Genomic DNA, 15,024 nt, shown 5'->3' on the forward strand with positions numbered 1-15,024 from the left:
CAGACAGAATTTACCTGTCTCAGAATCAGATAAAAAGGGACCATCTTTCTTTTATCTATACCTAAGGTGAAACTCAGAGGTTTTTCCGTTATAGTTCTCCTCCAACCCTACCTGTAGGGCTCAGGACTGAAGAACTTTGTGTCCTACCACCTTTTCTTGAAGGAGGTGTTGGTCCACATCTGTAATCCTGAGCAAGAAGAACCTTAAATTTTCTTTCCCTTCAACTCTTTTATTGGATTTCTATTCCTTCATTTCATTCCAAATTTTCATCTAGATAAAAATGTGGTTCCAGAGGAAACTAGCCTAGGAAGGAGGGATGAGCTTATTTGTGCCATGCCCCAACAAATACTGCAGAGTTCTAAAACCTCCTTTGCACACGTCCACCACTTCTACCCAGGATTTCTAGGACTGGGACAGCAGAAGTGAGACTGACAGTATGTCTTAGCTCAGGATGTGTAGAGTCTCATCCAGCATCATTTCAGATTTCCCGAGAAATGTGTAAAGGAAGATCAAGAATCCATGTCCCATTTCTTCCTTTGTGTCCCTTGGAAAGACCATTCTCTGTTCTTAGAGGAATTGATTCCAAGAACATATAATCATGCATGAATGTTTCTTGCCCGGGACTCTTCAAAGCATGCTATAGTTGTAGAAGAGGCTCTCCACTCTGATGCCGGCCACAGCTGCATACAGTTCAGGTACCACCAACTCTGGTACTTGTAACACAGCCTTGTCATCTGCAGTTTTAATGGCAGCTTCTAGGCGCAAGCGCAGCTCTCTAGGTGAGGGGCGGCCAGCCTCACGCCAGCGCCAGCAGGACTTCATAATACTGTACCTGAGAGGGAAATAAGAGAAACTGACTTTCTTGACAAGGCAAATGTATGGGGAGCATGTCTCCTCTCCTCACAAACTTTAACAAACAACTCTGCAATTCTTTAATTGTCTTCTGTTTGCCCTGTTACTCATTTTCTTCCCAGAGAGTGATATTCCTTCTCAACCTTTTTATATCGAGTCTCTTAATAGCACTTTCTCAACAAGTGCTCTTGTATAATAGGAATGACTTAATATTTTCCAAACTAGGGTATGACAGGACAGTTTTATCACTAGACATTGTTCGCTGTAACATTGTAAGCAATGTGCAGTAAAGTAACAGGGCTGAGTAGAACTGAACACATGTCAGTTTTACTCTGATATGAGACAGAGCTTTTAATCATATATACTGCTGCATACTTTAGGTTGATTTTCATGTTTCAGATATCTCCTCATCAAAATGTTATGTTCTTTAATACTTGTGCCTAGAAGCTGCTGCTGGAATTGCAGATGACAAGGCTGTGTTACAAGTACCAGAGGTTGTGGTACCAGGTCAGGTATTTTGTCAGTTAGGTGTCTCTCCCAGTATTAAGACCAGCCTTTAACACATAGAAATGTTTGTCATCAATTTCTTTCTATTGTACCTAGCTCCATCACTGTATTCTGTGCGTGTGTGTGTGTGTGTATACTCATATATAATTAAGATACTTAAATTTAATCTGCTTGATGCAGTAATTATTTATCATAAGGAAAACCAAGTGCTGTAAATTTACCCATTCAATGATGAAAAACTTACAAAATACCAACAATTCTAATAAAAACATTAATATATTCTCTGCTGCCTACTTATACACAATTTAACCTTTTCTTACATTCTATAGCAGTTCCTTTTTCAACTTCATTGATAATAACAGTCTGTGTAATTTTTTATTTTTCCATTTCCTGCCTCTAGGTTGGTTCACTAACTGTCCCTATCTGCTGACAACACTGGATCCTCCTTCTGCCTTTCTAATTTCTTCTTATCTCCCCTTCCTCTGGTTGGCTTCTATCACACTGAGAGTTGGAAAAACAGGGAGACAATCATTTAAAAGTTAAATACTAAATAAGAACTGGTATACTCTGATTGAGTAACTCCAGTGCAATGGGTTTTACGACAGCTGTCTGAACTGTGGCTGGCAGAAGACTGACATTTAGACTAAACACAACTATACTTGCATTGGGTTTAGTTTACTTGTTACCTATTTTAGAAGCTCCCCATGGAACTAAACTATAACAAAATTAGGTTCCTAATATAGTTCTCAGTGTGTGGTGGGGTATGTGTGTGTATGTGTGTGAGTGTGTGTGTATGTATATGAATATATAATATATATGCATATGTAATATATGAGATAGGTATATTTTACTGCATGGCTTTGGTTAAAAGCTGTACTTTGGTACATACACACAGGTGAGGATCATCTGAGCACTTTGAAAAGGACATGATTGATAGAGGGCTAAACAACATTTGGAATGAGAGAAGAGCAGGCCTTTAAAAACCACTTACATGGTATGTGTGCAGCTACTGGGTCTCTTCATGATTTTCCTTCTTTGGAGATGCTCTAGGATGCTGGTAGGAGGGACTTCAGGATACGGTGGTGCCCCTGTCATTATGAAAATAATGAGAACTTTAGGGTCCTCTAAAATATGAACTGTAACTAACACTATTCTTCATCCACTTAGGTTGGTTGCTTGCAAAAGACATAGCCATAGGAAAAATACTACATACAATTCAGTTGCTCCCTGGTGATCAAATATGGATATAATTTAGTGAACTGGGGGGAAAGGTGTTTTGGAAAAAAAAACCCGATAAGTTAGGAGAATCTTGAATCTCTAAGAAAGTGATCAAATAAGACAAGGTAAGACATAAGACCTGTCCTCTACTCTCCATACATGGGAAAGCGTGCAGTTTCTCAATCAAATGAATTAATAAATCTGGAGTAAACATTTTTATGTTTATGCAAGACCACTCTGGGAATTATCCTTGGGATTTGAAAACATCCCTTGGATTTGGTAATATTTTGGGGAAAACGAAGAGGAAGAGAGCAAAAGAAAAGTAAAAAAGGACAGGGAAGAAGGGACTGGGGCAAGGAGAAAATAATCACTTTATATGACTATCACGGGAATCAGGCTTAGATAACATGTCAGTCCATTTCAAGCTTCCGCACGGTACTGAAACCCTTTCAGAAAGCATACGTCATCCACCCCTTAAATAAACATGCTTGCATATTTGCATACAGGCACACGCTATTTTGGGGCTCATCCTTACCTAGAGTCACCATCTCATAGAGCAGGATCCCAAAAGACCAGCTGTAAAAGAAACAAAGCCATCTACTTTATTTCTATTTCTGTTTCTCTAAAGAGCTCATTTAAGTGTCAGAAGCCTTTAGTAAGAGCCCCATAAAAAAGGCAATGAAGGAGAATCAAGGATGAGTGTCTGAAAAACAAAATAACGGCCATTAGAAAGCATTTCTGCTCAATTTCCATAGGTTTGAATCTCTTTTAGGATTGAAGCTATATCTCTATTTACTCTCCTGTATTTTAAATTAATAGATGTCTATTATTTGCAAATGTGTGTGCATGTAATCACACAAACACATTTACCTCAATCACAAAAGCACATTTACCTAAAAATATTCCCTGTGTCTCCTTCTTCCTTTCCATCCCTCTCTGCTGAAATTCTACCCTTTATTCTTAGCGCAAATCCAACCAAGTTTTATCATTTAGTCTCTATTTTCTCAGTAGATTTAATTGCCCAAACCTAGGAAAAATAGTAGCAGAGCAAGCTTTATACATAGTTGAAATAGGTATTTGCCTAAGCAATAGGACTTGAGAGGTGTATAGTTCACTATTGTGTAATATCATTATTGAATGATTAATATTTTACAGTTAAGTTCCTCTGCTGCTCATGGCATTCACGGCTAGCAGGATATTCTACATTACATCTATGCACTTCTCCAAGCAATTGAGTTATATGGCTACCAAAAGTCAATTGTGATTCTTTATGATCCTGTTAATGCCAATTTTACATGTAATTGCAATTATATGTAGTTATATAATCAATTAGATATTTTATATACTGATTAAATGCAAAAAAGTGTTATCTTCCTTCAAACTGAGTTGAATGTTTTGAAAATTATTTATAAAAATAAACTGCTGAAAAAGAAAATGTTGTCAAATTGTGTGAGGGAGACAACTGTAGAAAACTGGGAAAAGTAACATCAAAAGTCTACAGTCAAACAATTTCACAATTATTTTCAGGTTTCTCATGCTACCTAAAATCATTCTGAACTGGAACTCAAAAAGAAATCATTTTTATTTACACTAAAAGATACTATTTACACTAAAAGAACAACATATAACTTCATTTGGGAAACTCATCCTTATAAAAAGAAGCCTTGCCCCTCTTTGAAAAAAACAGATAATGTACATTTATAAGTTTTATGTTAAAATAAGTTATTGAAGGTATGTATATTTCTTTTTATTTTAACAATGTATGGGTTAACTGGCCTTTTGGTTATGTGGACCTACCTTCTTCAGATAAAAGAAACTTTACTAGATTAAGTCCTCAGCTACTGATGTGAATAATCTTTTCACTTTTTTTTTTTTTCTAATTAAGGCTGCTAATCTAATACAGAAGAAATACTTGAGGCTGGGCATGGTTGCTCATGCCTGTAATCCCAGCACTTTGGGAGGCCAAGGTGAGAGGATCACTTGAGCCCAGAAGTTCTAGACCAGCCTAGGCAATATGGTGAACCTTGTCTCTAAAAAAAAAAAAGAAAAAAAAAATTAGCCAAGCAGGGTGCTGCATGCCTGTGGTCCTAGCTTCTAGGGAGGTTGAGGTGGGAGGATCGCTGGAGCCTGGGAGGTGGAGGCTGCAGTGAGCTGTGATCATGCCACTTCACTTCAGCCTGGGCAACACAGTGAGATCCTGTCTTAGAAAAGAAAAAGTTGCAAAAGTACCAAAAAGGATCGCAGACAGATGACAAACATGAACTCTGTCACATAACATTTCTGCTTGAGAGTATGGCTGATTTCTAAGTAGAGATTGTATTTGCAGACAGAATTGGCAACAGATCAAATCATATTCAGGGACAACACCCAAGTCATGAAGAAACCAAACTCCAGGAATAAACCGTACACATCTGATCTGATGCTAGCAGGTCTCAGGAGAAGCCGTTCTGGGGCAAGCCACTTGAGAGGTATGGTTTGAGTAGAGGAGATGGCCCCTTGGGTGTAAACTTCATAAGCCAGGCCCAATCCACAGAGCTTAGCAGTGAGATCACTTTGGATCAGGATATTCCTGGCTGCCACATCCCCATGGAACAAATGCTTATCCTGTAGGAATTCCTGTCAAGATAAAATCAAATATGATCAGCTGTCTGAGATGACAGCTTGGGTCACAGACAAGGAGAGGCAGTCCTAGGAATCTTCAAAAACACAAGGACATTTTCTACTCTGAACAAGTCTCACTAATGATGATATGTCACTTCCGAAGCATGCTAATGAATTGCACATTTCTGCATTGTGTTTAAGATTACCAAATTGAGCAAATAATTCAAATGACATTAATACTGGATTTTGAAAACATAATCACCTCTGTGTCAAACACTGACCCCTGCTTGAGAAAGGGGGGTCAGTGAGAAAGGACCCAGCTAGACACTGGAAAAGGGAGTAGATTCCAAGTTTCTTTCTTTTTTTTTTTTTTTTTTTCTTGTTTGAGACAGAGTCTCGCTCTGTCGCCCGGGCTGGAGTGCAGTGGCGGGATCTCAGCTCACTGCAAGCTCTGCCTCCTGGGTTCATGCCATTCTCCTGCCTCAGCCTCCCGAGTAGCTGGGACTACAGGCACCCACCACCACGCCTGGCTAATTTTTTGTATTTTTAGTAGAGACACGTTTCACCGTGTTAGCCAGGATGGTCTCGATCTCCTGACCTCGTGATCCACCCTCTTCGGCCTCCCAAAGTGCTGGGATTACAGGCGTGAGCCACCGCACCCGGCCTAATTCCAAGTTTCTAGCAGTGGTCCTCAAAACAATGTAATACATACCAAAACTGAGTATCATAATGAAAAATTTATATACATATCTCACTTTTTCCCCTAAAATAACTGCATGAGTTGAATTCAGAAATTTTCTTTTAGATAAATCCAAATGATTACAAAAGGCCACAGAGTTATTAAGTGGTAGTGACCAGAACCAGGTATTATAATTCATAGGATGTACTGTATAAACTCTACTAAAAATTTTCAAGTCAGTCTGCATATTGGAAGAGTTGACTGAGAGCTTTTTAAACATAAGATTTTCACCCCAGATTTACTAAACCAAAATATAGGAAGAAAGACCTGTTAACCTACATTGTTAAGAAGTATCAAATTCTAGTACAGCCAACAGAGCATCGGAAAGTCATGGCACCCTATGATAATTGATTTTTGGAGTCATTTCCAATGGCATCAAACTATTCAAGGCGTAAGAAGAAAGTTGCAAAACTATACATGACTGAAGACCTAGAGATTGAGGGCTGTGATTACTAAACAAGGATGGTATAGAAAATTAAAAGGCAAAGGTGATAATTTCCAGTCACTGATGACAAAGAAAACTAGCAGTTTTCTGTGCCCAGTGAAGCTTTAAAATAAGAAATTATACTGCCATGATAAGAATTAAAGAATGTAACTGACTTTGAGCTTGTTAAAAGTAAGAAAAAAATAGTATGATATTGTCTTGTAACAGGTAGCATAGGGTCCTGATGAATGCACCAATTTGACCAATTCATCCCTGTACGGCACCTCTGCAATTGTGGTTCTGAATACAGGGTAGGCTGTATCCTGACACCCTTTATCAAGGGAACATATCAACGAGGCCATCCAAACACCGTAGACAATATTCACATATATGATGTGTACTCTCCCTTGTCCCATGGGAGCTTCAACCATAACTATTACTCTTTACCCACCTAAATCCTTTTTTTCTAACCTTTTCCTGACTCCACTTAGATCCCTATATTTCACACCTCAAAGTAGCAAGATATATCAAATACTTAAAACAGTAGCTTCACAGAGCCCCGGTTTTCCATAGCAAATGTTAATTTTAAACGCAACTATTTAAATAACTTCATAGAAATAGACATATAAACTTCCTGGGTAATTCTGGTAAAGGTAAATTTTTTATCTTAAACCCTGAGTTCTTTCTCTTATCTCGTTATTTAAGTTGTTTTAGGCCGGGCACGGTGGCTCAAGCCTGTAATCCCAGCACTTTGGGAGGCCGAGGTGGGCAGATCACGAGGTCAGGAGATTGAGACCATCCTGGCTAACACAGTGAAACTCCCTCTCTACTAAAAATACAAAAAAATTAGCCGGGCGTGTTGGCACACGCCTGTGGTCCCATCTACTCGGGAGGCTGAGGCAGGAGAATGGCGTGAACCCAGGAGGTGGAGCTTCCAGTGAGCCGAGATAGCGCCACCGCACTCCAGCCTGGGCAACTGAGCAAGATTCCGTCTCAAAAAATGAATAAATAAATAAGCAAATATTTAAGTTGTTTTAAAATAAAGGAATTATCCAACTGTTGCTCTTCTCCTTCATCCTTTTCCACTTGTTCCTTAATCATTTTATAATTATATGTACTCCCTGTCACATTCAGTATCAAAGCAAGTCTCCAGCCAAACATGTTCTGAACTAGTTTTCTTGTTTTTCAGGTATAAAATTGCATACTTCCTTCTGGTTCTGTCACCTTTCACCCATTCAGTTTCTCTTTCTGTATCTTCTCCCTACATGCTTCCCTATCTGTCTCTTTTAATTCTATTATTAGTGCATACAGGGATGCAAAAGTATCAAGTAAATAGGCGTATACCTCTTGGCCCTGGCTATTGACTTTTAAGACTGAAAAATCTTTAAAATCCTTCCTGTTCCTTGTATAAACCCTAAGTTGACTACTTTCTTCCTGAAATTATCAATAGTGTAGTAAGTTATCTAGATAAATCCCTAAAGAAGGGACTAAAAACAATTTATCCATGCTTAAGTTTCTGTCCCCAACTTCTATCTAATTTTCTTTAAAACATATACACCACTTGAGAATATTAATATGAGAAATATGGCATCAAAAACAAGGCTAACAAGGAAATGTCACACCATCAGTTGTCATTTTGCCTCGTCTTACCAGCGCCAAAAGGACCTGCTTTCCAATGTGATATACTTGTTTTTCTGTGAGATCATAGAGAAGACCATCCATGGTCATCACATCCTAAAGAGACAGGGAAAAAAAGCCATCACATCAAAATAGCACTCACAGATTTGGAAAAGAAATAAAGTTGGGCAGAGATACTCTGAAATGCAGTTATCAAAGCTAAGAAAAATATAAGGACTAGTGTTCAAAGTGAGGCTGATGTGGGAGATTTTCAGATAGGCAGAGAAATAAAATGATCCATTGGACTGGAAAAACAATGACAGACATAGATGAATAGCAGGTAAGACAAGTATAAATAAGACTATCCACTGAATAAAGCAGCAATTTTTCTAGGGCTCTGTGTGTGTGCTTGTGTGTGTATGCACATGTGAGCACACATGTGTTCATGATTAATTTAGCACATGAACTGAATGCATCTTTATTGAATGCCTGAAATGTCCCTTATTCCATGTTAGGAACTTGGAATACAAGCATGAGTAAAATAGCATGGCTGCTGCCTTCTGGAGCTTATTGTGTGACAGGCACATGTGAATCAGAATCAGATAATCATACATAAATAAATGGTTACATATCTGCAAATGCCATAAAGGAAATGTACAAAGTGCTAAGAGAGCATGTGATGGTGGGCAGAAGAGAGTTGATTGAGTTGCAGGGACAGGGAAATTGATGAGATCTGAAGGATGAGTGGACATTAACTATGAAAAGAAGAGAAGAGAGAAGTTTGGTGGAACAAGAAAAACATACAAAGATAATCTGAAATAGAGACGCGTGGTATTTTGTAAAAATGGAAAGAAGCTAGTGCAGTTGGAGGACAAAACAAGTTTTAGATGAGTGACCTCTTTAAAAAGTTTAAAATGCCTAAATACTTGCAATTGTCCTATTGACAATACAGGATGGAAGACAATAACAGGGTCCCTTTCTCATACACATTCAGTTGTACAATAATCAGCATATGAAGGAGGTTCAAACAATATTAAACTTGCTCACCAGCAAGTGAGAAACTAGGGAGACAGGTAGCACTTCTGAAAGAGGAATATAGAACAAGGGAAATTTTAAGGAAAAGGACATCCATTTGAGGCTAAAAATTTCTGAACGTTTTAATTTTAAAAAACATGAATTTGAGCTACAAAAGCTTTACAAGCTAAATTTCTCCCTGACTTTGCCCACCATATTACGGTGGTGTTACAGAATGGAAAACACACTTAATAACCACAACAAAATTATAATCATTACCAAAAATACTCTTGTTGTTATATAATTATCCTTATAACAGCTACCATTTTGAGTGCTTACTCTGTACCAACCACTGGTATGTTTTCACATACATAATTTCTTGTATTTTTTATAATAATTATTACTCCTGTTTTACAGATTCAGAAAACTCAGGATCAGAAAGGTGACTTGTTCAAAGTCACATAACTAGTAGGAGGTGAAGCCTAAAGTCCATGCTCTAAACGTGTACTGTCCACTCTGTGCTCACTAGCCACATGTGGCTATTTAAACTTATATTACTTAAAATTAAATAAAATTTAAAATTTAGTTTCTCCATCACATCAGCCACACTTCAAGTGTCTAGAAGCCATCTGTGATTAGTGGCTTATCATATTGGATGGAGCAGTTATAGAACATTTCTATAATTATAAAAAGTTCTGTTATATGGTCATACTCCATTATTCTGTCATGCTAGTATAATGTTTCTGCATTTTGTCATTTGTCACACTAACTGACATGTGAAAAGCTAAGCAACAAGGTCGAGCCTTAACCTCCTAATACCTCTGCCCTACAGCTCACCCGCCGACAGGTCCAGAGAAAGCTGAGCAGGTCCCCGTGGGCCACATCCTCCAACACCATATAGAGTGGCAGCTCTTCAGTGCAGCAGCCTTCCAGCTGCACCAGGTTCTTGTGTTTCCCCAGGTATTGATGGAATTGGATTCGCCCTAAGAAATCTTGTACCTCATGGAGCCCAGCTGGTTCTGTAGAGGACGAAAGAGCCAGGCAGTGAGCAGTCAGTGCATCCTTGATGAGTGGGAGGCAGGGAGCAGGAGGCAACTTAAGATGGTAATTCTCCCCACATGGGAGTGAATGCAGGCAAAAATAAGCACAAAGGGGACCGATTAGAAGAAGATGATGCTTAATGTCACTGATCTTTTATCAAAGGTAACACAGAATCATAATTATTAGAACTGGATAGGCTTTCATCTGCCTAAATAGAGAGATAGTCTGTTTGCATTAAGAAGTTATCACTGTCTAGTCCTTTGGATTAATATCCTTGCTTGTCTTATCCTTGTTCTATGTATCCACGATTACTGGCCCATATCATGAAGAGGAGAGAGAGAGAGAGAGTGAGGGAAAGAAATATAATGTAAGCTGGGCGTGATGGCTCACACCTGTAATCCCAGCACTTTGGGAGGTTGAGGCTGGTAGATCACCTGAGGTCAGGAGTTCGAGACTGGCCTGGCCAATATGGTGAAACCCCGTTTCTACTAATAATACAAAAATTAGCTGGCCATTGTGGCACACGGCTGTAATCCCAGCTACTTGGGAGGCTGAGGCAGGAGAATCACTTAAACTTTGGAGGCGGAGGTTGCAGGGAGCCCAGATGGCACCATTGCACTCCAGCCTGGTGACAACAGCAACACTCTGTCTCAAAAAAAAAAAAGAAATATAATATCAGGAAAGGGTATCAAAGAATAAAGTAAAATGAGGAAACAACCTCAGAATCCTAGTCCAAGTAACATCCATTGTGAAAAAATCTGTTTTAACAGCCTCAATAGGCAAAGAAGAGCTAGGGAACCTAGCATGCAAAGATGTTTTAACATATGCAAATCAATTCAGTGACATACCCCATTAACAGAATAAAGGATAAACATCATATGATCATTTCAATCAATGCAGAAAAGGCATTTGATAAAATCCAATATCGTTTCATGATAAAAACACTACACAAACTAAGTATGGAAGGAATGTACCTCAACACAATAAAGGCTGTGTGAAAACCCACAGCTAACATCTTACTCATCATAACGTTATACTTATTTGTGGTAGTCATTTTAGTTATTATTTGGAGATTGGGTAAGGATTCACAAATAAACAATTTGTGTAATTAAAAGACACCAAGAAAAACATTTCTGTCTCAAGTTTCCACTCTATTTCCTTCTTCTGTACACAGTTGTGATCACAACTATCTGTTAGTTAACATCTCAATGTTTGCAAATCCTGTTAATATTTACTATTAGGGGAAGGGGAGTCAAACATTTCTTGTTTTACCTTTTAAAGCCTTGAGAATAACACTCTTGGGCTTAGAAGGGTCCCCAGTGTTCATATTGGCTCGAAAGATGGGCCCACAGCTACCATTGCAAATCTGCTCCAGAACTTCAGAGAGTTGCTCCCGTGGCACCTGCAGCTTAGCCAGGGCAGGTGTGGTAACTCCCAGAAAGTTTTCCACAGATGTCTCCTTAAGTGGCAAAGCCACATTTCCTCCATGTCCTGCTTCCCAGCTTAGGTCCCTAGGTGGAGGGACAGGGGCAATGTCTAGAACAGAGAGATGACGTCAACCAGTTTTTCCCTGCCCTGGGGATTCCCGGGAAGCAGACCCTGAAACAAATTGGCAAGGAGGTTCCTTTAGCAGTTTTCTCTTTGGCCAATGTTGAGTTGTCTTCTGATGCTTCTCTATAAATCAGTATCAATGCCAAGTTTGCAGAACCTTTATAATAATCCCCATTACCTCTTAGGACAACTCAAGAAGGACCCCAGGAAAGCGGTCATGACACTTCCTTTCTGCCTTCCTTCCTTTGGGTTACAATTAGGTACTTCCCATGAGTGTGGTATGGAGACAATTAGGGAAGTTCCTGAATCGGTATCCAAACCACAGATGCCTAAAGGTGGAGGTAACTGCCAGTGAGAACTGTCATTTAAATCAGACAAATGGCTTTCGAAGTTGGAGGAAAGGTATGGATAATTAATCAGCTTTAAGCTATGGTTATTCTTCCTCCTTCGAGTTACCCCAAAAGTCAAGTTATTTCATATTTCCTTGAGTCTTGGTCAAAAAAGTCTTCTGGTACCCTCTCCCTCCCTTGGCCAGCAAAAAAGAGAGGTTTATCCTTCTTATTACATCTACATTTATTCATTTATTCAACAAACATCACCTATGACATGCCAGGTACTGTTCTAAGTGTTGGGAACAGGGAAAGTCCAGATTCACATGAAGATTACTTTCTACTGGTAGGGGAGAGGAAGCAGGTAATAATATATCAAGCAATTAATGTTGTGGAGGAAAACAAAAGATGGAGAAAAAGCTGAGTGTGGTGCCATGAGCCTGTAATCCCAGCTATTGGGGAGGCCAAGGCAGGAGGATCTCCTGAGCCCAGGAATTAGCATTCAGCCCGAGCAACATAGCGAGACTCCATCTCTTTAAAAAAAAAAAAAAAAGGCGGTAGGGAGAAGAATCATCAGTGAATCAGTCACCGGTGTTATATATGAAGGTCAAGAAAGGCCTTTCTGATGAGATAACCTTTGAGAAAGGCCTGGAAACAACTAGGGAGCAAACCATGCTGGTGTGTTAGGGAGAGTATTGTAGGCAAAGGAAGCAAAAATTGCAAAAGCATTAAGCAGGGAGCATACCTGGAATAGTTGAGAAATAGCAAGGAAGCCAGTGTAGCTGGAACCAAGTGGGATCATTGGAGGGTAGTAGGAGATAAGGCCAGGGAGGCCCAGATCATGTAAGGCCATGGAAAGAATTTTGTCATTTTTCATTCTGAGCAAGGTGGGAGCCTACTGCATGTGTGTGTGTGGAAGAGAGATTTCAAGCAGATAACTAACAGGACTGATTGTATTAAAAGACTCATTCTGGCCTTTCTATAAAGGAGTAGGGGCAGAAGCAGGGAATGTTAAGGGTGTGTTGCAGTGATCTGTGAGATGTGAGAGTAACTTGGGTTTATTTTGAAAATAGGGTTAAAGTGTTTACTTATGGATTAGATATGGACTGTGAGAGAAAGAAGGGAGTTAAGGATATCTTCAAGGTTTGAGACTGAAAACAGAAGACAGGACTTGCCATTTACTAAGACAGGCAAAACTATTTGGGGAGGACGTTTGTGAGAGAATTTCAGGACCTTTGTTTTGGTCATATTACATACGAGATTTGTATTCTATTGAAACTGTGCAGTAGGTGGTTTAATATGAGAATCGAGTTCAAGGGACTATCATTGGAATAGAAAACATATTTGAATCCATAAGACTAAAAATTATAGCATTTGGGAAGTGGCTTTAGTTGTTTTAAGTATTTCAAGAAAGAGAAAGTTCAAAATTGTTTCAAATGCTTTTGACAGATCAAGTAAGACGAAGACTAAGAATTGATCATTGGACTTGTCAACGCAGCTGTCATTGATGACCTTGGAAAGACTTGTTTTGGCGAAGTGGTAGAGATAAAAACCTTATTTTAGTGGGTTCAAAAAAGAATGTGATGAGTAGAAGTAGTAGGAGTGAGTTTAAACAACTTGTTTGAGAAGTTTTCTATAAAAGTGAAGTATAAGACAATTGGTATAGAATGTAAAGAAAAACTAAGGATTAGCCACTATAGAGTTTCATATCATTATGAGAGTTTTCTTTTTTCTTTTTTTTAACCTGAGTTTCATCTATGAACTGATTCCCTTTTATTATATGCTCAGTGGAACTCCAGAACAGACTGTTATCATCCACTTAGCACTTCAAAGACTATTATAATATGAAGGCCCCTCCTTTCCATCATATATCCTGGAGGCAAAGATTAGGAATGGAATGTATCACAGGGTGATATGTCATCCTCCTAGGATGTTAATAAAGCCTTGGAGTTTGCCCCCTTAGGTCTTTCTCCTAGGTCCTTAGGCACTCATACAGTCAAAGTTTTGATAGTCCAGTGGGAATAGAAACAGGTTATATGAGGTTTTTCTTGCACACTCTTTTTTCAGTCAGTAAGCACGTGTTGAATTCCAACTCGGGACTTCCTAGAAAAGAGATCATCCCCCTCTCAACTCCATGGGAGGGAACCCATGCCTCTCTCATTGCAGGTACCTAGACTTCTAGACATGGGCTCATTGAAACTTAGACCATACTTTTTCCTAATCTCCATCTTCTTTAAGCCCCTGCCCAGCCCCAAAGTTTGAGCTTTACCTCGAGGTCCAGGACGCTGCTGTTGAGTTCTTTGTTCTCTGATAAAAAGCCACAGGATGACCCCAAGAAGGATGAGGAAGATAGTAACCAACAAAGTTGGGACGATAATCACTTCATACTGCTTCTCCTGGATGACTGGGTAGGCGATCACACAGGAAGAGAAGAGAATGAAGAAGAAGCCTAACCTGGTGTTCATGCAATTTCCCCTACCCGCCAGCTCTCAAGTCATCATACATGAAAAGGTCATCTCTTCTACCATCTCCTCTACTTCCATTCAACAGAAACACTGCTAGGAGCAACTCTCCAATCAGAAACCCCAGTGACTCTGTTTCTTAGCCCATCAAATGTGCATGATGTTGCTTCTGGAAGTTTCTCACCAAGATTGAAGATGCAGCATCTGGATCACTGATTAGCACTTACCCTCTCCTCAAAAAGACAGTGGCCTCTAGCCCCCATCCTTTTATCACCACTGTCTTCATTTCTACTGGAAATCAAATCATCCTCCTTCTAGAATCTATCCGGACCTTAGCCTTCATAATTCTAAAATCAGGGGATAGACATCTGTGGAATCTGTACTTACCACACAACTTGTCACTGAGACTGCATTCCAGGAGCATCCGTGTCATGCCCATTGCCACAGGGCTGTCCCCTTCCTTGCTAGGCCCACAGAGAATGCACACAGCACAGCTGTGAGTAATTCCTAAGGATTGAGTGGTTTTTGAAAAAAATAAAATAAAATGAATGAAAAAAATAAATGAAGTACACAGAGAATTTTAAACTGCCTCTACAGATCACTAGTTAAGTAAATGGCTACCTCTTTGAGTCATCCGTTTATCTCTATCTACCTAGCTCATATTCAGGT

General features: G+C 39.3%; 1 protein-coding gene across 1 annotated transcript; it reads right to left on the minus strand.

The window, feature by feature from the left end:
- Positions 1 to 343: 343 nt before the first annotated feature.
- STYK1 (serine/threonine/tyrosine kinase 1) lies at positions 344 to 14,809 on the minus strand. Its single transcript, XM_032159616.2, has 9 exons — positions 14,743 to 14,809; positions 14,163 to 14,297; positions 11,286 to 11,549; positions 9,810 to 9,991; positions 7,992 to 8,075; positions 4,985 to 5,193; positions 3,113 to 3,153; positions 2,351 to 2,447; positions 344 to 832 (listed from the first exon to the last, which is right to left on the minus strand). Exons 1-9 carry the CDS (start codon positions 14,792 to 14,794, stop codon positions 628 to 630), a joined length of 1,269 nt encoding a protein of 422 aa, XP_032015507.1. The 5' UTR covers positions 14,795 to 14,809; the 3' UTR covers positions 344 to 627.
- Positions 14,810 to 15,024: the final 215 nt, after the last annotated feature.

Source organism: Hylobates moloch, unplaced genomic scaffold (assembly GCF_009828535.3).
Source record: "Hylobates moloch isolate HMO894 unplaced genomic scaffold, HMol_V3 SCAFFOLD_8, whole genome shotgun sequence".
NCBI lineage: Eukaryota > Metazoa > Chordata > Mammalia > Primates > Hylobatidae > Hylobates > Hylobates moloch.